This window comes from Mauremys reevesii, linkage group 7 (assembly GCF_016161935.1).
Source record: "Mauremys reevesii isolate NIE-2019 linkage group 7, ASM1616193v1, whole genome shotgun sequence".
Taxonomy (NCBI): Eukaryota; Metazoa; Chordata; order Testudines; family Geoemydidae; genus Mauremys; species Mauremys reevesii.
Window position 1 is genome coordinate 71,251,362 of NC_052629.1, and position 24,753 is coordinate 71,276,114.

General features: G+C 50.0%; 1 protein-coding gene across 2 annotated transcripts; it reads left to right on the forward strand.

Moving 5' to 3' along the window:
• The first annotated feature begins 1,928 nt into the window (after positions 1–1,928).
• Positions 1,929–24,063, forward strand: LOC120409280 (acyl-CoA desaturase-like). 2 transcript variants are annotated; one of them, XM_039547055.1, is made up of 6 exons: positions 1,929–2,359; positions 10,871–11,150; positions 15,436–15,566; positions 17,074–17,279; positions 18,691–18,923; positions 20,921–24,063. In XM_039547055.1, the coding sequence occupies exons 1-6, from the start codon at positions 2,273–2,275 to the stop codon at positions 21,115–21,117; spliced, it is 1,134 nt and encodes a 377-aa protein (XP_039402989.1). In that variant the 5' UTR covers positions 1,929–2,272; the 3' UTR covers positions 21,118–24,063. The 2 variants fall into 2 exon arrangements, with proteins under 2 accessions (XP_039402989.1, XP_039402990.1); XM_039547056.1 differs by having other exon boundaries at positions 1,935–2,302.
• The last annotated feature ends 690 nt before the right edge of the window (positions 24,064–24,753 follow it).

Here is a 24,753-nt window from a genome sequence, read left to right on the forward strand (position 1 = left end):
GAAGGCATTTCCTTCTTATTTTTACCTTAAAAATACCAGAAAGGTCAAGTCAGATCTCCTTGCTTTTCCAGGAGGACTTCTGAGAGTTTTTAGATGTTTGTTGTGAGTGCTGACACCTCACAAGGGGTGAGGCTGTTGAATCTTTAACCAAGACTTCTTTTCTTCCCAGTGTTCATTAGCCATCAAAGTTGCTAACAAAAAACTAACAGAGCTTTAAAGACACTGATTAAAAGTCTCTTCCCCTCCCCCCAACTCAGCTTTCGCTCTCTTGCCACCTGGGATGTCACAATTTCACTAGATATCCGGCACCACAGAGTGTTCCAGGCTAGATGAGATCAGAAATTCTCATTAAAAAAACCAATACACTCTTCTCTCAGATCTTGTCCCCCATCACAATGAAAGGAAAAAGGACACGGGTCCAATTCCTTCCCCTTTTGCTGGTCACTTTTCAATGTAAAACCAGAAGAGCAAAAAAGTGTCTGCTTTCTGAGGACAAGTATGAGATTTCTTTGAAAAAAATGAAGTTTTCACCCAAAAAATTTCAAATGTTTGGGGGGGGGGGCAGGGATTGACAAAAAGTTGACATTTTTCAGTAGAACCCCCTTCCCCCCACGTTTTCCGACTCTTTCTATTCTGCACCCAACATCCCCACCCCCTGAAGAAAGGTAGCTGCTGGGTGCTGAGCATGTTTGAAAATCTGGTACTGTGAGCCCCAGCACCCTGGAAGGGTTAGCAGTAATGTTATCACATTTCAGTGATGCTGTTTCTTCCACATAACACCAGGAGATCACACAGGGCAGCAGTGCTGGTGCAACCATTTAGGCAACCTAGGCAGTCGCCTAGGGCGCTGGCATTTGGGGGGCGCCATTTTCTTCGGATCTTCAGCCGCCCCGGTCGCTGCCAGCAGTTAGGCAGAGGGCGCTGGGGCAGGGGAGTGTGGGAAGGGCCACCTGCAGCAAGTAAGGGGGGGCAGCATGCAGGGGAACTCCCTGCCCCAGCTCACCCCTGCCCTGCCTCCTCCCCAAGCACACCGTGGCCGCTTCATATCTCCCGCCTCCCAGGCTTGCAGCGCCTAAGCTGATTGGCGCCGCAAGCCTGGGAGGTGGGAGAAGTGAAGCAGCCATGGCGTGCTCAGGGAGGAGGCAGGGAAGGGGTTAGCTACTTCACTTCTCCCGCCTCCCAGGCTTGCGGCGCCAATCAGCTTAGGCGCCGCAAGCCTGGGAGGCTGGAGAAGTGAAGCAGCGATGGCATGCTCGGGGTGCTTGTGCTCGTGCGCAGAGCAGGGCTGAGCTGGGGCGGGGTTGGGTGCCTCAGGGCGGAGGGTGGGGAGCTGCCGCAAGGGGGGCGCCTCAGGGTAGAGGGGGGGGAACTGCCGCGGGGGGCGCCTCAGGGTGTGGGTGGGGCGCAAGGTGGAAGTTTCGCCTAGGGTGCGAAACATCCTTGCACTGGCCCTGCAGGGCAGGGAGAGGCCCCTCCGTGTTGGTGACACGGCTGAGATGGAAGCTGCAGCCGCAGCCAGACCTGCACAACTGAACCTCAGACAAGCCAAGAATCAGTGGCACAGAGGGGTTGAGGTGGCACCACATGTCCTCCAGCCAGAAGGCTGCCTCGAAACTTTTTATAATTTCATCTGAATAAGAGAAAGAATTTCAACTTTTGTCCCTGTTAAGCAAATAATCCAGGTTTAATATCTCATTGCTCAACCATTTATCATGAACTCATATGGAACTCCTGACCCCAAATTCACCTCAGCCATGACAAAAATCAATAGGGCTGTATATAAGAGGGATTTTCAGAACAGTATGTAAGAGCAGGGTCAAGATAATTATTGTGAGGCTGCAGGTGATTTGCTCACCGGGAGGTGGGCGGGCGGACAGCTGAAGGCCCCTCCCGCAGCCTCAGGCGAGGAGCGACTCTGCAGGTGCGAAGGCATCACGAGCAATTCTCCAGCCGCCTCCTTAGGAGCAAGCTGCAGGGCTGGATGCTGATCTGTTAATGTCATAGGAAAACAACGGCCCTAATACACGCTGCGGGGGTGGTTGCAAGCCCAGAGCGCTGAACATTCTCAGGCTGGGGAGCGAGAGCTGGAGCCAGCCAAGCCAAGGCAGGGAGACACAGCCCTATTCATCTCCCTGGGAGGGGCCCGGATCACGCCCCCCGTGTCAGCCCCGGGGGCGGTGCAGCGGAGCGCCGCACAACGCATCTGTCAGCGCGGCTCCTGCAGAGGCGATCAGAGCGCGCTGCGAGCAAACCCAGACAGGTTTCCCTTCGGATGGCTGCGCGTTTGCTTCGGGAGGAGAAGGTAGGCTCGGCTGTGGCGTCTCTCCGCAGCCCCGGGCAGGTCACCTCAGTAGCCGAGGTGTGTGCAAACGCGTGTGTGAAGGGGGCACGGCGGGCTGGTAGCGCTGCCTGGCACTGCAGGTGCTGCTCAGACCCTATTTTCAATTGCTTTGAACTTTGCCAGGCGGTGACCGCTTGGGCTGAAATCTCCCGTGCCAGGGGGCTGGCTCGGGCTGAACCTTTCGGGGAAATTTCAGCCAAAATGGCCCAGCTGTTTGTGAGAACGAGCCCTGGGCAAGACAGGCTGTTTGCCTGGGTACCAGCTCCCTAGCTGGGCCGGGAGCAGCGATTGGGATGGGGGCGCCTCTGTGTCGGGGACGGGCCTTTCCTCCAGCTCCCTGAAAATCCCCCCCAAATCTGACCCAATTAGAAGGAGCTGCTGAAAAAACTGCAGTTAGCACATACTGGGGAGAGACTACGCAGCTCTATTTCCAGGGGATGCCTGCACTGGGCATGCTCCGGGCGGGGCGGGGCCAGAGTCGGGCTTTTGCTCTTGCAGTTTCCGGCTCGGCTGCCCGGGGCCGGGGCCGGGAGCAGAGGGCCTGGCTCTCCTGTGCTCTCGGGGACCCTTCTGCTGGCCCCAGCTCCAGGCGGTGTGGAGGAGGCAGCTGCCTGATTCCAAAGCAGAGCGTACAAGAGGATGGGGGTGGGAGGGGGCTGGAACCGGCTGTACTAGGTTCCAGAGGATATTGGGACTGTTTCAGCAAAAAGACTGGGACTGGGGGCTAGCCGGCCGGGGTGGGGCAGAAACTGAAATCAGACGAGGGGCTGGGAGAGACCGGGGCTGGCTGGGCAGGGAGGCTGGAACTGGGAGCTAGTGGGGTTAGGAGAACGAGGGAGGGAGACAGACCTGATAAGGAGCTAGGGTGCACAAGGAGAACCCGGACTGACCAAGGAGCTGATGTGGGGAGGCGAAGGGCACTGAGATTCGACATGGAGCCCAGGGAAGGAGACTGTGAGACCAAGGGGACAGGAATATGGGCATGGGATGGCCCTTGGTGGGGGTGGGAGACTCCGATCAGACAAGGATCTGGGAGGGGGGAATTGGAACTGGCTGGGTAAAGAGACTGGGACAGGGAGTCTAGGACTGCATGGACAAGTAGACTGGGATGAGAAGCCTGTGGAGTGGAGATTAGGACTGGCAAGGATTGAGGAGCAGGGAGGGGGCACAAAACTGGGACAGGGATAAATTGGAGAGTATGGGACAGAAGGGGTCAGCTATAGACGAAAGAGGCAGAGGGGTCTGTGCTTGGCTCGCTAGAGCACACCTCTTTCCAGAGCCTGGAATGGAACCCAGGGTCCCTGAGTCTCATCATTCTTCTGTGGTCAGCAAATATCTCTGGAAGCTACTGACCATGGGTGTGTTCCATTCTCCCCTCTAGTGCTGGTCCATGTAGAGGATGACAACCTACTACTGCTATCGGCTCATTAGCTCAGGTGACAGGTCTGCATGGTGGATCTAAAGGTTCCAATGTTGCTGATGTGGGTGTCACTAGGATGTCACATGATGGAAATTCTGATTATTTTTTTCAGTTTGCTTTTTTAAAAACCTGTGAAATTGCAACCTTAATGCTGTTCTTTTAATGTAGTAGTTGTGTGTAAAGTCAAGCATGCAAAAGTTAGGAAATACCAGGACGAAGGTTCCCTGTGCAACTAGAAGAGAGGATGGAGGGAAGAGTCAGAGCCCCTTGCTTGAATGCAAAGAAGACAGATCTCCAACCCCACAGCTGTCTGGATCCACTTAAAGCGACAGGCTCTTCCTTGTACAGGGGAACGTGTTTAATTCCAAATGGCCATGGGAGTAGGCAGGGTGTGTAGGGTATGTCCGAGTGAGGCTCTCAGCTGCTCCAGTCACTGCAGGAAGGTATTCCTGAGCCTCTGGATTCTGCCCCAGGAAAGGGAGGAGTTGGTGGTCATGTAAGTTGCATGGTCTGATTTTTAATGCCTCCCTCAAGAAATTGCATCACAATGGCCCCAGTGGGCCAGCTTCTATTGCCCTGCCACCAAAGAGACAAAATAGCCTTCACAGCTACAGCACTCGGGCGCCCTTGGTATCTCCAAAGATATTGGGCTGGAACCTGCCATTGTAATTGGGTAGTGGCCCTATACCCAGTTTGCATGAGTAGAAATGATTGTGCTTGGTGAAGAGCAGTGGAGGCCCATTGGGGCTGATTCTCAGGAGTGTGGACCAGCCACAACTCACGTTGGCTGTGAACATGCCTGGCTGAGAGGAGGATGTTACTCCAGATTTAATTAAAAGATCCTGCCTAGTGAAGTCACTTGTGTGTGATTCTTTCATCATGCACATGTGATCTGGTATTTCTGCTAGTACAGGGGGTAGAGCATGTGAAGAATGAATGTTGTGTCATGGTTGCATCAGGGGAACTGGGAGCCAGGATTCCTAAGGTCTGTTATTAACTGTGCCCCTGACTCACCGTGTGACCTCTGGCAAATTGCTTTGCCTCTCTGTGCCTTGATTTCCCTTCTCTGAATGTGGAGGATAATGATACTGACCAGCAGACAAGAAGCGTGAACTCCAAGTTCTAACTGGGAGCACCCAACGCTATCCTTATCCTCCGCACTCCTCACCCTCAAAGCACTTATTCAAAGATTCCAAGTCCAGAAGGTTTAGGTTGGACATTAGGAAAAACTTTCTGTCAGGGTGGTTAAACACTGGAACAAATTGCCTAGAGAGGTTGTGGCATCTCCATCACTGGCGATTTTTAAGAGCAGGTTGGACAAACACTTGTCAGGGATGGTCTAGAATAATACTTAGTTCTGCCATGAGTGCGGGGGACTGGACTAGATGACCTCTCCAGGTCCATTCCAGTTCTATGATTCTATGAGTTTGTGATTGTGAATTGTTGGCCCCAGAACTGGACACGGGATTCCAGCAGTAGTCCCACCAGGGCCAAATACAAAGGTAAATTTTAAAGTCTCTGCTCCTACTCAAGATTCTCCTCTTTATGCATCCCAGGATTACATTAGCTCTTTTGGCCATAACGTCCCACTGAGAGCTCACGCTCAGCTGACTCTCCACCACGCCCCAAAATCTTTTTCAGAGTCACTGCTTCCCAGGATAGAGTCCCCCATCCTGTAATTATGGCCTCTATTCTTTGTTCCCAGATATATACATTTACATTTAGCCATATTAAAATGCATATTGTTTGCTTACGCCCAGTTTACCAAGTGACCCAGATCGGTCTGAATCAGTGACCTTTTCTCTTTATTTACCTCTCCCCCCATTTTTGTGTCATCTGCAGACTTTATCAGTGGTGATTTTATGTTTTCTTCCAGGTGATTGATAAAAATGTTAAATAGCATAGGATCAAGAACTGATCCTTGCAGGACTCCACTGAAAACAGGCAGGCTCAATGATAGATCTCAAAATGTAGCTGTAAATGGGGAATCATCAGTTAGCCAGTTTTTAATCCATTTAATATGAGCCATGTTAATTGTATATTTTTAATCAAAATGTTGTGCGGTACCAAATCAAATGCCTTGCAGAAGTCTAAGTATATTACATCAAACTATTAACTTATTAACCAAACTTGTAATCGCATCAAAAAAGATATCAAGTTAGTATCATTAACACTGTTTTCCATAAACCCATGTTGTTTTGCATTAATTACATTACCCTCCTTTAATTCTTTATTAATCAAGTTCCGTATAAGCTGCTTCATTATCTTTCCCAGGGTTGATGTCAGGCTGACAGACCTCTAATCACCTGGGTCATCCCATTTACCCTTTTTAAAAATTGGCACATAAGCTTTCTTCCAGTTCTTCTGGAACTTCACTAGTGCTCCAAGACTTGTTAAAAATCAATAATAATGGTTCAGCGAGTTCTTCAGGCAGCTGTTCATAAAATTCTTAGATGCAAGTCATCTGGACTTGCTGATTTAAAAATGTGTAACTTTAGTACCCTCCATTTAACATCTTCCAGGGATACTAGAGGAATGGAAAGAATGTTATAGAATCATAGAATCTCAGGGTTGGAAGGGACCTCAGGAGGTCATCTAGTCCAACCCCCTGCTCAAAGCAGGACCAAACCCAACTAAATCATCCCAGCCAGGGCTTTGTCAAGCCTGACCTTAAAAACCTCTCAGGAAGGAGATTCCACCACCTCCCTAGGTAACCCATTCCAGTTCTTCACCACCCTACTAGTAAAAAAGTTTTTCCCAATGTCCAACCTAAACCTCCCCCTCTGCAACATGAGACCATTACTCCTTGTTCTGTCATCTTCTAACACTGAGAACAGTCTAGATCCATCCTCTTTGGAACCCCCTTTCAGGTAGTTGAAAGCAGCTATCAAATCCCCCCTCATTCTTCTCTTCTGCAGACTAAACAATCCCAGTTCCCTCAGCCTCTCCTCATAAGTCATGTGCTCCAGCCCCCTAATCATTTTTGTTGCCCTCCGCTGGACTCTCTCCAATTTATCCACATCCTTCTTGTAGTGTGGGGCCCAAAACTGGACACAGTACTCCAAATGAGGCCTCACCAGTGCTGAGTAGAGGGGAATGATCACATCCCTCGATCTGCTGGAAATGCCCCTACTTATACAACCCAAAATGCCATTAGCCTTCTTGGCAACAAGGGCACACTGTTGACTCATATTCAGCTTTTCGTCCACCGTAACCCCTAGGTCCTTTTCTGCAGAACTGCTGCCCAGCCATTCGGTCCCTAGTCTGTAGCAGTGCATGGGATTCTTCCGTCCTAAGTGCAGGACTCTGCACTTGTCCTTGTTGAACCTCATCATATTTCTTTTGGCCCAATCCTCTAATTTGTCTAGGTCCCTCTGTATCCTAGCCCTACCCTCCAGCGTATCAACCACTCCTCCCAGTTTAAGATGGGCACTACATTAGCTTTTTTCCAGTCATCCGGGACCTCCCCCGATCGCCATGATTTTTCAAAGATAATGGCCAATGGCTCTGCAATCTCATCGGCCAACTCCTTTAGCATCCTCGGATGCAGTGCATCCGGCCCCATGGACTTGTGCTCGTCCAGCTTTCCTAAATAGCCCCAAACTACTTCTTTCTCCACAGAGAGCTGGTCACCTCCTCCCCATACCGTGCTGCAGAGTGCAGCTGTCTGGGAGCTGACCTTGTCTGTGAAGACAGAGGCAAAAAAAGCATTGAGTACACTAGCTTTCTCCACATCCTCTGTCACTAGGGTCCCTCCCTCATTCAGCAAGGGGCCCACACTTGCCTTGACTTTCTTCCTGTTGCTAACATACCTGAAGAAACCCTTCTTGTTACTCCTAACATCTCCGGCTAGCTGCAACTCCAAGTGTGATTTGGCCTTCCTGATTTCACACCTGCATGCCTGAACAATACTTTTATACTCCTTCCTGGTTATTTGTCCAATCTTCCACTTCTTATAAGCTGTTCTTTTGTGTTTAAGACGAGCAAGGATTTCACTGTTAAGCCAAGCTGGTCGCCTGCCATATTTACTTTTCTTCCTACACATCGGGATGGTTTGTTCCTGCAACCTCAATAAGGTTTCTTTGAAATACAGCCAGCTTTCCTCGACTCCTTTCCCCGTCATGTTATTCTCCCAGGGGACCTTGCCCATCAGTTCCCTGAAGGAGTCGAAGTCTGCTTTTCTGAAGTCCAGGGTCTCTGTTCTACTGCTTTCCTTTTTTCCTTGTGTCAGGATCCTGAACTCGACCATCTCATGGTCACTGCCTCCCAGGTTCCCATCCACTATTGCTTCCTCTACTATTATCACCATATGATGAGACTAAATCATCTGTTTTTTTCCTCAAATACAGAACAGAAATATGTATTGAATACTAATGCCTTTTTGGCATGATTATTGATAATTCTACCATTTCCATCTAGTAATCGACCAATACTATTCTCAGGATTCTTTTTGTTCCTACTATATTTAAAAAACTCCTTATTGTCCTCACTCGGTTAGCCATAGATGGCTTATTGTGTCCTTTTGCTTCCCTTATCAATTTTCTACAATTCCTAATTTATACTCTTAAGTACCAACTTCCACTACACACACACACACACACACACACACACACAGAGTAACTCCTCACTTAACGTTGTCCCAGTTAACATTGTTACGTTGCTGCTCAATTAGAGAACATGCTTATTTAAAGTTGTGCAATGCTCCCTTATGTTGTTTGGCAGCCACTTGTTTTGTCCACTGCTTGCAGGAAGAGCAGTCCATTGGAGCTAGCTGGTGGAGGCTTGAAACCAGGGTGGACCGGCAGCCCCCCCATCAGCTCCCTTAAGTTGTGGCAACTGCCAAGCAGGCTATCAATTGCCGGGCAGTTCAGCTGTCCCTCCCCCCACTGCTGAGTGCTACTTCTGCCCTCTGCCTTGGAGCTGCTCCTGGGAGCCTCCTGCTTGCTGTGCGGGAGGGTGGGGGGACGGTGGCTAATGTCAGGGTGTCCCACTTTCCCTGCTCCTGTACCCCATCTCTACAGGGTGGGGACAGGACAGGGCTCAGGACGGAGGGAGCTTGCTGGGAGCAGCTGCTGTCTCCTCTTGCTGAGCTACTTAAAGGGGCAGTGTACTTAGAGTGGGGTCTGTGTACTTAAAGGGGTAGTGTGTGTGTGTGTCTCTCACACACACACACACACACACACACACACACACTGTGTGTGTCTCTGTCTCTCTCTGCCATGCTGTGTCTCTTCCCTCCATTCATGCTGCCTTGTAGAGTGTGAGGCTACTCTAACAACAATATGTTAACCCTTGAGGGCTCAACCGAGGGCTAGTTCATCATTTAGGAGTAAGGCATTCGCTGGGAAATATCCCACCCTCTGACTTTACCACCTCAAACAAGCTTCACAATCATCATTGCTATGTACAGTATTAAATTGTTTATAACCTAACCCCCCTATTTACATTAATTCTTATGGGGAAATTGGATTTGCTTAACATCTTTTTGCTTAAAGTAGCAATTTTCAGGAAGATAACTACAGTACTAAGTGAGGAGTTAGTGTGTGCTTTGTGTGACAGGGTCAGGCCACACGGCTACAGGCGAATGTTAGAAGGCAGATATATTAGTCCCAGATTAAGTAGATAACGGGCAGTTCCAGAACAAGCAGGAACTTGCTGGAACCAATTAAGGCAGGCAGGCTAATTATGAGCCAATTGAGAAGAAACTGTTTGAATCAATTAGGACAGTCTGGTTAATCAGGGCACCTGAGTTTAAAAAGGACCTCATTTCAGTTTGTAGTGTGCATGTGAGGAGATGGGAGCAAGAGGCAGTAGGAGCTGAGAGTGGGAAGGCGTATTGCTGGAGGATTGAAGAGTACAAGCATTATCAGACACCAGGAGAAAGGCCTTGTGGTGACAATAAAGAAGGTGTTGGGAGGAGGCCATGGGGAAGTAGCCCAGGGAGTTGTAGCTGTTGCGCAGCTGTTCCAGGAGGCAGTCTAGACTTCTGCAGTCCACAGGGCCCTGGGCTGGAACCTGGAGTAGAGGGCAGGCCTGGGTTCCTCCTCAAACCTCCTAACTCCTGATCAGACACAGGAGGAATTGACCTGGACTGTGGGTTCTACCAGACAGGAAGGTCTCTGGGCTGTTCCCTGACCCACATGGTGAATCTCTGAGGTGAACAAATCCGCCAATAAGCACAGAACCCACCAAGATAGAGGAGGAACTTTGTCAGAATAGATGTAGTTTTATAGTTGCCTTTCCTTCCTCTAAACCAAGCTGGTTTACTAATGTCGGCCAGTATCCCTCTCCCCACTCAATAGACAAGGAAAGTAAGGCAGCGAGAGGTGAAAAGGCGCCACAAAGGGGTTGTAAGGCTTAACCCAGTAATGTCTGAACTGCCCTGAGATTCTCCATTGGAAGGGGCTGTAGAAAGGCAAAGGATTGGTATTAGGAGCAGCCCCAGGAACAAATTATGAATCTCATTCCCCCTGTTGCTGGTTTGCACAATGTAATTTATTGGTGGCTGAAAGAAACGAGCCCAGCCCAAGCTCTTAGGGACCTTTGGACGTAAAACACCCATTGACAAAGCCAAAGGAGGGTGATTCCCTGCGCCTTCAAGGGGATCTCTGCTGCTGTGTGTCTTAAACACCTTTTGCTCCCACTCTCCATGCCCCCCAAAGCCCCAGGGCTGAGATCCACCCTTGTGCAGAGCACCACAGATCCTGAGTGGTGCCTAGGGATGAAGTGGTGTCTAGGCCTCACGCTGACCCCGGGGTGAGGGGTGTATTGCACACAGGAGAACAACATGCCATTGGCTGGGTGCTGCTGGGTCTGGCCAGAGGACCCCAGACCGAGTCCTGCTACCACTCAGAGGCTGCTTTAATGACCTTCTCTTCCACCCCCACACTCCCTCTCCTGGCGGGGAGGGGCTCTGATGGAGAGGCACTGTCTGAGTGAGACAGCCAGCCCTGGCTGTGGGGGACCTGCTCCTAATGCCCCTCCGTCCTAGGAGATGGGTGTGATGGTGGATCAGCAACCCAAAGCCAGCCCCTCTTGATCCTTGTGGTGGGGACCGGATTGTAACCATCACAATGTTGTTTGTTTGTAATGTCCCCTCCCAACTCCAGCTCTCCAAGGATCTCCCTTCCTTCACCACCACTGCTACCACCAGGGCGACGAGGAATGGGGGAGCAGGCATGGAGAAGGCCCTGTCCAACCAAGAGGACTTGGGAGGAGACCGGGGCATGACAGATGATATCTTTGACGAGAGCTACTGTGAGAAGGAGGGCCCCAAGCCTGCCAGGAGATACGTCTGGAGGAACATTGTCCTCATGAGCCTGCTGCATTTAGGGGCCTTGTACGGGTTGTGGCTGATACCTTCAGCAAAGCCTGTCACCTTGGTATGGGGTAAGCAGAGGCTGTGACAGATTAGGGAATATGTGTGTGTTAATTATGAATTCTATTTGTGTGTAATTGTTACCATCACTGTGGATTTGATTATAGAATCATAAAATGTAGGGCTGGAAGGAATCCCAAGATGTCATCTAGCACAGCCCCTCCCTCTTCTCTTCTTCTCTCTCTCTCTCCCCCCCCCCAGGCTGAGGCAGGAGCAAGTAAACCTAGACCAGCCCTGACAAGTGTTTGTCAAGCTGGCTCTTAAAAACCTGCAGTGACTGGGATTCTACAATCTCCACTGATGATTTATTCCAGTATTTAACTATCTCTACAGTTTTTCCTAACATCTAACCTAAATCTCCCTTGCTGCAGATTAAGCCCATTACTTCTTGTCCTGCCTTCAGTGGGCGTGGAGAAAATTGATCACCGTCCTCTTTTCTCCAAGTCTTTAACATATTGGAAGACTGTTATCAGGTCCCCTTGAGTCTTAGTTTTTTTTAAGACTAAACATGCCCTTTTTTTAACCTTTCCTTATAGGTCACTTTTTCTAAAACTTTTTTATTATTTTTGTTGCTCTTCTCTGGACTTTCTGCAATTTGTCCACATCTTTTTTTAAAGTGTGGCACCAAAAACTGGCCACAATACTTCAGCTGAGGCCTCACCAGAGCCAGGTAGAGCGAGACAATTGCCTCCTGTGTCCTACATACCACACTCCTGTTAATACGCCCCAGAAAGACATTTACCTTTTTCGCAACAGCATCGCATTGTTGACTTCTATTCAATTTGTGATGCACAATAAGCCCCAGATCCGTATCAGCAGTATGACTACCACGCCAGTTATTCCCCATGTCGTAGTTGATTTTTCCATCCTAATGTAATGCTTTGCACTTGTCTTTATTGAATTTCATCTTGTTGATTTCAGACCAATTTATCAAGGCCATTTTGAACTCTAATTCTGTCCTCCAAAGTGCTGCAACTCCTCCCAGCTTTGGGTCATCTGCAGATTTTATAAACAGACTCCCCACTCCATTATCCAAGTCATTAATGAAAATATTGAGTGGTACCAGACCCAGGACTAACCCCTGTTGGACCCCATTAGACATGACTTCTAGTTTGACAGTAAATCATTGATAGATGCTCTTAGAGTGTGTTTTTTGAATCAGTTATGCACCCACCATGCAGTATGTTCATCTAGACCATGTTTCTGTAGTTTGCTTATGAAAATGTCATGTGGGACTGTGTCAGAAGCCTTACTAAAATAAAGGTATCACATCTATTGCTTCCCCCATCCATTAGGCCAACAACTCTGACAAAGAAGGAAATTAGGTTGGTTTGGCATGATTTGTTCTTGAAAAATCCATGTTGGTTATTACTTATCACCCTGTTAGCCTGTGGGTGCTTGCATGTTGAATAACTTATTCCATTATCTTTCCAGATATCCAAGTTAGGCTGACTGGTCTATAATTCCCTGGGTCCTCTTTGTTCCCTTTTTTATAGATAGGTACTCTGTGTGCCCTTCTCCGTTCCTCTGGGACCTCACCCATCCTCCAGGGGTTCTTAATGGCTCTGAGATTGGTTCAACTAGTTCCTTAAGTGCCCTAGAGTGAATTTCATCAGGCCCTGCCAAGATGACTACATCTAGCTTATCCAAATATTCTTTAACCTGTTCTTTCCCTATTCTGGCTTGTTCCTTTTTCTTCATTATTAATATTGATTGTGTTAAACATCTGGTCACAATTAACCTTTTTACTGAACACTGAGACAGAACAGGTATTAAACACCTTGGCCTTCCTGGTGCTGTCCATTTTAACTGTCCGGCCGCACTAATAGTGGACCTACACTTCCCTTCCTCTTGTTTGTAGAACCTCTGCTTATTGCCTTTTATGTCCCTTGCTAGCTGTAGCAGTGTCTTAGCCTTTCAGATTTTGGTCCTGACATGCTGGTGCTGTCCTTTTGTGCCCCTCCTGAGCAATTTGTCCGTGTTTCTACTTTTTGTAGGATTCTATTTTGATTTTTCAGGTCACTGAAGAGCTCCCGATGCAGCCATATTGGCCTCTTAGTATTCTTCCTCTCTTTTCCACTGGTCACAAGCTCCCGAAGGACAGAACTACTGGTGCAGAACCAAGTCGGATCTGTTGCACGGCCGATGGACAGGGTGCTGTAACCCCAGGCCCAGTCTAAGAATGGGGGAATTGTATGATTCCACCACGGGAAAGGTGAAGGCCTGAGGTGGTGCTCTCAGGCCAGGAAGAGGTCAGAGCGTGCAGCCAGCCCGGTAAATGTGACTTATTGGGGGAAGCCTGGTGGGATGATTGTGACAGTGGTGAATTTCCAATAAGTGACAACAGCAGTAAAAACAAGTATTGTAGAAGGAAAAAGCAAGAGAAAAAGGGGCTTGTGTTCTGGTGGAGAAGAGAGTAGGGAAGGGCAGAAGGGAAGAATGAGTTCTGAACAGCTCAGGACAGATCAGTTAATCAAGTTGTGCAAAGAGAGGAAACTAAACTCAAAAGAGCTAGAAAGATCAGAGCTGGTGTCTTTGCTGTATGACGATGACTGGAGGCAGAATGGGGCACCAGCACCAGCCCAGGACCTAGACGAGGGTTCCTGTTCTCTTGCAGCCCAGAATGGCCCAACTCTCAAATCAACAGCGGCGGGGGTGGAGGAGGTGCAGCTGGAGGAGGAGAAGCTGCAGCTTGAGAGAGAAAAGCTGTCCTTGGAGGCCAAGCAGCTTGCTGACTGGTATCAGGCCAGAGCAGAGCAGGAGAAGCAGCACCAGCATGAGCAGGCGGAACAAGAACCACAGAGAGAGCACGAACTGGACCTTGCACAAGTGAGGAGCCAGGGACCGAGGGATCCAGTAAGTGGGGCTAGTACCAGGAATACCAGCTCTGCAGGGGGCATAGCTGCTGAAATTCTTTCCCGGTTTAAGGGGGTGGGGATATCAATGCCTGTCTCTTGTGACTTGAATCTAGGCCCTCCCGAAAGATTGGCATAGAGGCCTCCATCAAAAGAGATGCTGCAGTCTCTGGGGATCATGATCAAATTATAGGCGTCTTGCTCCTTACATTTCAGCTGGCTCCCAGGCTTATGGGTCGGGCCCTACCAAATTCATGGCCATGAAAAATGCGTCATAGACTGTGAAATCTGGTCTTTTGTGTGCTTTTACTCTATACTATACAGATGCCATGGCGGGACATGAGCATTTCTCAAACTGGGGATCCTGACCCAAGAGAGGGTTGCGGGGAGGGGGATTTGCAAGGTTATTTTAGGGGGGTCATGGTATTGCCACTTTTATTTCTGCGCTGCCTTCAGAGCTGGGTAGCTGAAGAGCGGCAGCTGCTGGCCAGGTGCCAAGTTCTGAAGGCAGTGCCCTGCCAGCAGCAGCACAGACGTAAGGGTGGCAATGCCATACCATTCTACCCTTACTTCTGTGCTGCTGCTGGCAGCGGCTCTGCCTTCAGAACTGGGCTCCCAGCCAACAGCTACCTCTCTCTAGCCACCCATCTCTGCAGGCAGCGCCACTGCCAGCGGCAGCGCAGAAGTAAGGCTAGAAGTACCACAACCCCCCCACCCCCAACCTTATGACACACGTATCCCCCACAACTCCTCTTTGGGTCAGGACCCCTACAACTACAACACCGTGAAATTTCAGAAATGTAAATCATGAAATGTACTATTTTTAAAATCCTAGGACCATGAAATTGACCAAATAGGCCATGAATTTGGTAGGGCCCTACTTATGGGAAAATATTTTAGAAGGAAAAAGGGGATGATATATATATGGAGGTGGCAGCTAGCTGGGGGAACCTCTGCAAGTGGGCAAAGGTTGGGGGGCCTTGCTGCCTTAGATAAGCTGTATGAGAGATGTAGGTTGGAACAGTTTTATGATCTGTGTCCCCGTGACCTTAAAATGTGCTTAGGGATCAGAAGCCTTGAAGACGTGCATCAACTTCTTGTTGCTTTAAGTCCTTTTTCTCTCATGTTGTGCTTTGTTCCTGCTGCTAAGATTAAACCATACAAAGGCTAAACAACACTTTGGTTTAAGAAGGCTGTCTGGTCACTGTGTTCACCACTGGACACAGCTCCCGAAGGAAAGAATCGCAGGTCTGCCCAGTCGGACCTGCTGGGTAAGCATGGTTAATCCACAGAGTACTGTAGCCCAGAGCCTGGTCTGAGGGTGGGGGAATCCCAGGATTCCATCCCAGAACAGGTAAGGGCACGAGGCCTAGTGTCCGAGGGGGTGAACTCCGACCTCTATCTGAGGTGCAGTTGTGACACCACCTCTTCTTGTGACCAGGGTTCCTGTGTTTCCTGCTGAGTGCTCTGGGGATAACAGCGGGAGCGCATCGCATCTGGAGCCATCGGTCCTACAAAGCCAGCTTGCCCCTCAGGATCTTTCTGGCCATAGCCAACTCCATGGCTTTTCAGGTAGGAATCCTTTTTGCCTCTTCCCACATTCCTCAGCCTTGAAGGAAAGCAGCGAGACCCCAGCTGCAGCCACACATGCAACAGAGAAGCAGGGGAAAGTCACATTATTCTACCATGCCTCCTGTAGAAACATTTCCCTCAGAGCTGCATCTCCTCAGCTGTGCCTGAGTCTACATTTTCCACGGGAGGGGGAGACTCAGTGTTGCTGGGGTGGGGGAGGGGTATTGGGAGTGCACCCATGCAACTCTGCATGCAGCCCCGTGTGTGCTGACTTCAGGAAACGCTGAGGATATTTGGCACCTCCGGTGGTGGGCTGTAAAGGAGTCAGTATACCCCAGTGGTTGGAACTGAGGCCTGGCACCCATATCCTTCTTTACCACTAACATGTTGTGTGTCCTGCAGGTAAATCACTTCCTCTCACTGCAAGAAGGATGGTCTTGTGGTTAAGGCGCTAGACGGGGATGCAGGAGACCTGGGTTCAATTTTTGTCTCTGCCACAGATTCCCTGTGTGACCTTGGCAAGTCTCTATGGGCCTCACTCTTCCCATCTGTAAAACGGATGATAACGTTACTTGCCTGCCTGCAGAGTGTGGACAGGAGAAATCCTCCATATTATTGAGATTATGTTGGTGCTCAGACTCTGCAGTGACGGGTACCATAAATGTGCCTGGATAAGACCTCCATTTCCCTGCTGTAGGACGGGATGAGATTTAACCAGCTTTTCAAAAGTGCTTTGGGATTCCTGTGTGAGAGAGGCAATGTACATGGGAACCGTTTTCACTAGTAGTGCTGGTCAGAATAAACATTTTTAATAAAATCATGAACATTTCACCATTTTCAAAACTGGTTTTGAAATGGACTGATCTTTTGGCTTAAACGTAATCTCCTAGAGAAATGTTTATAAATAAAGGTTTTTTTCTGTTTTTGAACATTTTCAAAACTGAAATTTTTCCATTTCAAAAGGAAAAAGTGTTTGTGGTTTTTTTTGTTTTTTGAGACTGTTTGACTTTAAAAAATAAATCCCACCCTGGTGCTAAGATGACCAATGGGAGTAATTTGCAGCGGTGGTGTAGCCATGGTAGTCCCAGGATATTAGGAAGACAAGGTGGTGAGGTAATATCTTTTACTGGACCAGCTTCTGCTGGTGAGAGAGAAGCTTTCGAGGTACACAAAGCTGAAGGTCTGAAGAAGAGTTCTGGGTAGCATGAAAGCTTGTCTCTTTCACCAGCAGAAGTTGGTCCAATAAATACGACTTCACCCACCTTGTCTCTCCAATCAGTTAGCAATGCTGCTGAGGAGGGGGCAAACCAAATCCTGGAAATGATCAATTTAAAGAAAAAAATTCAAAAGTGGAAGGTTCTGAGGAAAACAGATGTTTTGGTGGAAAAAAAATTTTTTTTTAAACTTGGCCAAATACTGTTAAAACAAAAACAAATTTCAATTGAGTAATGTGGCCTAACTCTAATCCTTGCTGATCCAATGAGTCATCTAGCCATGTTCATTCCAGAATGACATCTATGAGTGGGCCCGAGATCACCGCGTCCACCACAAGTTCTCCGAGACGGACGCGGACCCTCATAACGCCACGCGGGGCTTCTTCTTCTCCCACGTTGGCTGGCTGCTGGTGCGCAAACACCCCGACGTCATTGAGAAGGGCCGGAAGCTGGACATGGCTGACCTGAGGGCCGACAAAGTGGTGATGTTCCAGAGGAGGTGAGCTGCATGCAGCCGGGGTAGGGGAAGAAAATAGGGTGATTGTGGTGCAAGGTGAAGGGCAGGTGTTGTGACCAATGTATCACTGGGGAACCAAAGGGGCTCTGAGACATGGCATCTGGCTACAGGAATCTCTCACAGGGGTAATCAATAGGCGGACCGCGGGCCAAATCTGGACTGCCAGACACATTTGAATTGACCACAAAATCTTTTATTTACTTATCATTATTTTTGTATCTTCTCTGGAATCTGGACCTTGACTAGACCTTGACCAAGACATTTGGACCTTGACAAAAAAATAGACTACCCCTGCTCCAGAGCAAAACTAACCACCTTGTGAGTCACCCCGGATCCTTTCTGCAGGTGACCAGCCCCAAATGAAGTCAATGGGACGGTTCAGGTGTGTTTGGAGCATTGGGGCCATTGTTTGCAAACCTGGGCTGAAATCCATGAGGAAAAAGTTCCGTCCAGCACAGCAGTGGGATATATTACGTTTTCCTTTTTTTTTTTTTTTTTTTTAAAAAAAAAAGGGAGAGGAGGAAGTGAGGTCAGAAAAGGCAAGGGCAGGGCTGCTGCCTCGCTGGGAACATCATTGGCATAGAGGGCCCAGTGCCAACCTCTTGTGTAAAACATGTCCCACTGCTGTGGCCTTAGCAGGGGTACAGACACACACACCAGCTGCACTTAGACTCCACCATCTGATGTCTCCCCCTGTGCAATCTCTCACTTGCTGGGATTGGGTTTTCCTCCAACTAGCCCCTCCCCCGTTGCGCGCGCGTGCACACACACACACACACACAGAGCCCGGTTCCCCAGGGCAGCCGAGCGCCAGGCCTCCCCCAGTGTGAGTGACAGGTTCCCTGACAGACGGAGGAGAGGAGTCTGCTGCAGTCCACAGGTAAGGAGCCAGAACTCAAGCTGCAGCAGCACATGCCCTGAGATCTGGAGGTACCTGGTTTAATCCCAGGTGCGTCAGCCAAGATGGCAGCTGTCGTGCTCCCCCTCCCCACCCCACCCCCCCCAAAATGTGACCTGGCAGCAGTAATGATAAATGGAGCCCCAGGAAGCCTGGCAGCTCTGCTTCACAGCACCTGTACTCCGTTCCCAGCTCTTCTGCTGGGTCCTTCTTACCCCTGCCAGCGGGGGTGTGGCTCTCGTGTGCCCAGCCTATCCCCTTTATTCTCCTGCGCCCACTTTGTCGCTGCCCTTGTTTTCCTTTTTCTCCAGCAGTAAAACCGGAGCAGAGGTGGGCTGGTTCTGTGTTGTTTTCTTTGTATAGTTAAAATTAGCACCTCTCCCCCACCCTAGAGACTCAGCCCTGTAGATGACCTGAACTGCCCGTGCCCCTCAATGCTCCTCCATGGGATGCGCCTGCCCACTAACTCTCTCCCCGTTATCTGTTTCCTGGCAGGTTTTACAAGCTTTCTGTGGTGGCCATGTGCTTCCTGTTCCCCACCCTAGTGCCCTGGTGCTTCTGGGGGGAATCTCTCCGCAACAGCTTCTTCCTCCCTGCCATCCTGCGCTATGTGCTGGTGCTCAACGCCACCTGGCTCGTGAACAGCGCTGCACATATGTTTGGCAACCGGCCCTATGATCGAAACATCAACCCCCGGGAGAACCGCTTGGTCACATTTGGAGCCTTAGGTACGTTGGTGGCGCCTTTTAATTCCAAACCACTTCACAAACTGACTGTGAATGAGACAGGCAGAGATCACTGTGCCCGCCACTGAAATGCAGCTGTGTCTGGGGAGGAACACAGCAGCTGTTCAGTAGTGCATAGCAACAGCGCACGAGAGTCTGGGAGGGAAGGGAAGAGGAATAACATCCATTTATAAAACTGTGGGACGGGGGAGATTTTAGGTGCATAATTACATACAATGGACTAGATCCTCACTGGTGTAAATCTGCATTGCTTAGAAGTCCATACAGCTATCCTGATTTACATCAGGATCTGACCCTAGGAACCCCAATGTTCCTGCACTCGCATACGGGAAAGCCAGAAGCACGTAGACTCCATCTGGGTGATCTTGCCCACGCACCTGCAGACCTGCGCATTCACTGGAGTGTCTCATGCTCTAGTCAGTGGGTACATAGGGCAGTGGGGTTATCTTCTTCTCCAGTGTCCTGCATATAGCACCTCCTTTTATCCCACAATGAGATTTATTTGCCCTGCCTGAAGGTCTCACCGCCTGTTTGTTTTAATGACAAGTGCCCCCCGCTCTCTTTTTTTTCACCTCTCTGAAATGTTGCTTCTGAAATAGCTGGGCACACACAGCCAGAAGTGCCCAGTGGTTTCTGGGTGCTAGAATTGAGAAGCCAAGTCCTGATTTTCAGAGGTGCTGAGGACCTGGGAAAAATGAGCCCAGAATCACCATTAGCTTTGTACTGCTTTCCTGGGCCAGATTCTCAGCTCGTGTGTATTGTAGCTCTGTGGACTTCGGCAGCACTGCACTGATTTACATGAGCTGGGGATCTGGCCCCAGACTTTCACTAGCGAAAGTCGGAGCTGCACAGTTCCCGTCTGGATCTGAGCTTCTCAGACTCTGGGGATGGAAGATGGATGGGCGGAGCCTCCAAGAAGGGCCAGGACTCACTTCAGATCTCGCCAGGAGCTCAGCCAAAGCGAGACGGATTCTCTCTTGGAGATGGAGGAATCAGAACCCCCAGAAGCCTCACTAGGCTCTCTGAAGGGGGCCATTTTAAGGGCTTTAATAAGGGGAGGCCCAGGCACAAGCAGAAGTGCCAGAAATATCCTGAGTTTTCTCACCCAATTTGATAGCTTCAAGAGGGTCAGGTAAAGAGCCAACTGAGTGAGTTCTGGCCGGACCTGTGCTGAGATTAACTAGCCCTCACTGTTTCTCCCCTCCAGGCCATCCTGGCCTCCTCACATGCCCTTAGCACCATCCTGGTCCTCCTCCGGTGTTGGACTCGGTGCAGAGGAGACAGGGCTGGTGGGCAATGTTACACATGGGCAATTGAGGCTGAGGAGTCTGAGCTGGTGCAAATTGCACACCAAGTGTTGGAAGAGGGGAGAGCAGCAGGACAGCCAGCCACCACGGGCTGCTCAGCCCCTACTTCCCACTGCCTTTCCCCACCCACTCAGGCGCTGCGTGCCTGGCTCCGAGCACTGTCCCTTTGTGACTGGCCGTTTGCAGGCAGGTCCCATTGACATTCTTCCCGCCTTGGCCTCTCACCGGTGCATCATCACCAGCCTGTCGATGGGGGAGTGCGCACGTGGCCAGTACTTCCACCACCACCACCACCTTATAGCACCCTGCTCAGAGCAGGGTCGATGGCCCAGTGGTAGCAGTGCTCGGGCTCACCCCACGCTGGCGCTTCCACTGTTGGAGCAGTGCCAGGGATAGACCAACGCTGGGAGACTTTCTAGAAACCCTCGTGCAGGCACAGCCTCGGCACGCAGAGCCCAGGGCCTGGGCCAGCTCCCAGCGAAGTCTGGGCTGCAAGGGGAGGAGGATCGGGGGCTGTCCCCGCCCCAATGGGAGCACAGTCTGCATTCGGCACAGATGGCCCATTCTGGGGACATGGTGCCCGAGCCTGGGGAAGGGGCTTCTAGAGCGTGACGGTTTCAAACCCAGGTTCAGGTGCATTTACAGTGTCTTGTCCCTGCTCTTCCATTCCAGGCGAAGGCTTCCACAATTACCACCACACCTTCCCCTACGATTACTCCACCAGCGAGTTCGGCTGGCACTACAACTTCACCACGGCCTTCATCGATCTCATGTGCCTCCTGGGGCTCGCCAGCGACCGCAAGAAGGTCTCCAAAGAGACCATCCTGGCTCGGAAAATTCGGACTGGTGATGGGAGCCACAATGGCTGAGGGCCCATTTCTCCCCCACATTTTATTTCCCCCCAAGCAAGCTGGGCACAGGGTTTTATGTTCTATTTACTAACCATTGAATAATGCTACCAGGTTGCTTCAGATTATGATGGTGATTTTAACCCCCTCCTGCACAATGTATTTTAAATGATGTATTTAAGACCTATAACTTTTGTCTCTCTAATGCTCGGCCCTCCCTCTCCTCTCTTCTTTTTTGTTCTTTTGTCTCTCTGGCAAGATCTTTCTCTTTCCCTCTAATCCCTCCATGCTTCATTCTCTCCTTGGCAGGGAGCTGGTTGAAAGCCTGTCCAGGGCAGATCATGCCGCTGGCTGAAGAGTTGAGCCAAAGTCAGGGACTCTTTTCCTAGAAATCCCCCTTTCCTGCCTCTGGCTCTCCTGCCCTCCCAGGGCTGCTGATTCAGGGCAGACAAAGTGGCAGCTGATGTGGCCCCATCCAAGCGAATTGATCCTGTGCGTGACCAGCTAGAAAGCGGGGATGATGCTATGTCAGAGACCCAGGGGAGCCTCGTGTCTGTGCAGATGGGCTTCCTGCAGCCAATTAACAAGTACCTGATAGAAACTGACACCAAAGCAGGGGACACTGAGAGGGTTAAAGCATGAGAAAGTTACAGGGTCCCAGCCCAGTGCTCTGAGTGACCCCTTCCCAGCACAGCCCCTCTGAAGCCAGAGGGTAGAGCCACGGCTACTGGGCAGATCCAGGCTGGAGATGGGACTGAATTGTCCCACTGTGTCGGGGGCAGGAAAGCATGTTAGGGGGCCCATGATCAGCTCCCAGCCCCTTCCAAAGCAAATCAGAGATGCCTTGGGGACAGTAGCTTCCTGTTGCACATTGTGGCCATTCCCTCTGCTATCGGTGAGGAGGACACAACTCCCAGTGGGAAGCACTGGTGCAGCCATCGCCGATCATTCGGGCTATTGGCTAAAGCATCTTGCTCGTGTTGCTGATGGCAGCCATTCCCATAACTCCCCCCGACACATGGTGCTAGAGCAGGGTGCTGGCGGCTGGGCCGTGTGTAATTCATCCCCTGCAGACAGGGCCTTCGCTCTGGCGAGGGGGGTCCACTGCACAGCGCCTGGGCACGGAAGGTGCCTGTTTCACTCCTTGGCAGCACTGACAGCGAAGGCTAATGCCAGGCAGACTGCTCTGTCTGAGGCCTCAAGACATTGGGGGAAGGGTTAAAACCCTTGTGCGTTTTACCCCATAGCACTTGCAGATGCCACGGATGGGCTTGGTGGGATGAGGCCCCATTCCCATCAGCCACTTGCCAGACAATCCTGGGTGAAAGCTAGCAAGGTGCCCAGGCTGCTGGATCCTGGGGCAGAGCTGGGAAAAGCTGGGCTGGGGTGGAAGAATGATGCTGAGATGCTCCTTCCCCTGCCCCAGCTGTGCTGCGTATCCTCAAGGGCAGGCTCCAGCCTTCCCATGCAGGCCAAGGTGAGCACAGCACTGCTGATGTCTTCCTGCGGTCGCAGAGCTCTTGCTGTCAGCCAAGAAGCTGTCCCTGGCCTTGTTCCTGTGCTTTGCCGTGACCAGAACTGTCCAGCTTTGCAGCCCAGCAGAGCAGCCTGCCCTCTGACTGAGCTAGTGAGATGAACAGGCTCAGGAGCGGGCCACCCGCAGATAATCCAGTCGGGAAGCTTTTAATTCCTGGGCTCTAAACCCGGGAGGTGGATGGCTGGGTGGGATTCCCCACGGCTGAGATTTATACCTGCTCAGAGGGTGGCTGTGGATAGTTTTATCCAACTGGATACAAAGAAACCTGCATGTCATAATCCTGGGCCAGAGCCATCCCTGGTCCAAACCCCACTGACTGGAGTCTACACCCTGGGTGAATTTGACTTCCCCCAATAATTCTTCCCTCACCTCGTGATCCGGATGTGTTGTGTCATGTATCTGAAGAGTAGGTTGCATCACACAACATGCTACGGCATCCACCATCCTCTCAGGAGAAAAGCAAGGGGTTGATTCGGGCATTGCCTCAAAATCCCAAGAGTACTGATCACATCCAAAAATCCTGACGCAGTGGGGAAGCAGAGTGGAAGTAGCCAACAGCGCCGGTGTTTGCCCAGTCACTTTGTTAGTAGATTGGCATACATCTCTGACTGCCTTAAGTCTATAATACACATAGGAGTACTGACAGCTATTTGCAGGATGTTTTTCTTTCCATGATGAATTATGGAAATTTGATTTAACTACCACCATCAAATTGTGGGTGCAGGTGATTTTTGAATGTATTGAGTTAGAATTTGTTAGATTAAGGAACAGATGCATCATTTTAAATAGAACCTTGTTTGCTTTGTATTTCTTTCTTTGGTGGCATGTTTGTATCCTAAGTGTGCTCTCTGTGAGTTTAGCTAAAGTGAATCGGAGTGAGAGGTGGACGTAGACAAAGCACCAGCATGTCTAGTGGCTAGAGCACCAGGCCTCCTGAGCTCTATTGCCAGCTTTGCCACTGACTCAGTGAGAGATCTAGGGCAAGTCAGTTAACTTCTCCATGCCTCAGTTTCCCTCTCTGTAAAATAGGGATAGCACCCTACCTCACAGGGGTGTTGTGAGGCATAATTAATACTTGTAAAGTGAGATCAGGGTGTGGAAGGCGCAATATACATGCTAGTGGTGGCGATGGTAGTAAATGACTGGATTGCAAACAGTGTTCTCAGCCCCTCTGGTATCCTGGAGACGGGACGTGCAAGTGCTGGATAAGAAGTGAAGGATTGGAAGGTTGAATCTGTGCATTGTCTAAGCTCTGCTATTGAAATGTGAATGGGATACAACTTTCCTGGTTCGGTTTCTGCATTCTAAGATCTCCGTGTTTTGTCTACTGAAAAACTTTGAAATAATTTCTACTAATTTGGAATCAGGCGGCTGGTTGTGCTGATCTGAACTGGTATTTGTTCATAATAAAAGTTTACTTTACTTTAAAACTTGACTGCCTGACTACAAAGGGCTGGGCGGGTTGGAGCCATCCAAGGTTGCTGTTCCTGCAGATATTTCCTCCTATGGGGGTTCAGGGGAAAGGGAACCTGTCTTTTTAAATGTGATTTGAGCTGGTTTGCGTAGTGCTCACTCTCTGGCTTTGCCAGAATTAAATTCCCTTCCTTTATCAGAGGCACGCCTTCCATTTAGAGGGACATTTTTTGCCTGCATGTTCTGTAATGCTTACAATTGATAAAAATAACCAGGAAGGATTGCGTTTTCTAGTTTTACATGTGCCTGGCTGGTTAATAAATTCCCATAATGTTCCAGTAAGTGCTGCTGCTTTGGCGAATTTATCTGCCTGTTCATTTCCCATTTGTAATGGGCCCTTCCCTTTTATGCACTTTTTTATTTTGACCATCCTGACCTTGCTAAATTCTACTGCCAATTTTTCTATCTGCTGCCAAAGGATTCTGTGTTTAATTTCAGATCCATCAGATCCTTCCGATGCCAGTGGATACTAAATCCTTAGTCTTTGTGGGGGGGGCTGTGACGGAGCTGTTCTGGCGGGACCCAACTGAGAGTGCCAAATCAGGACCAATTGCTCAAACAGGGCAGTCACAGCCCTAGGCTGGGGTTTTTCCACCTCTAAGGCAAACCAAACCAGCCAGACAAAAGGACTTTGGTCTCACCCCACT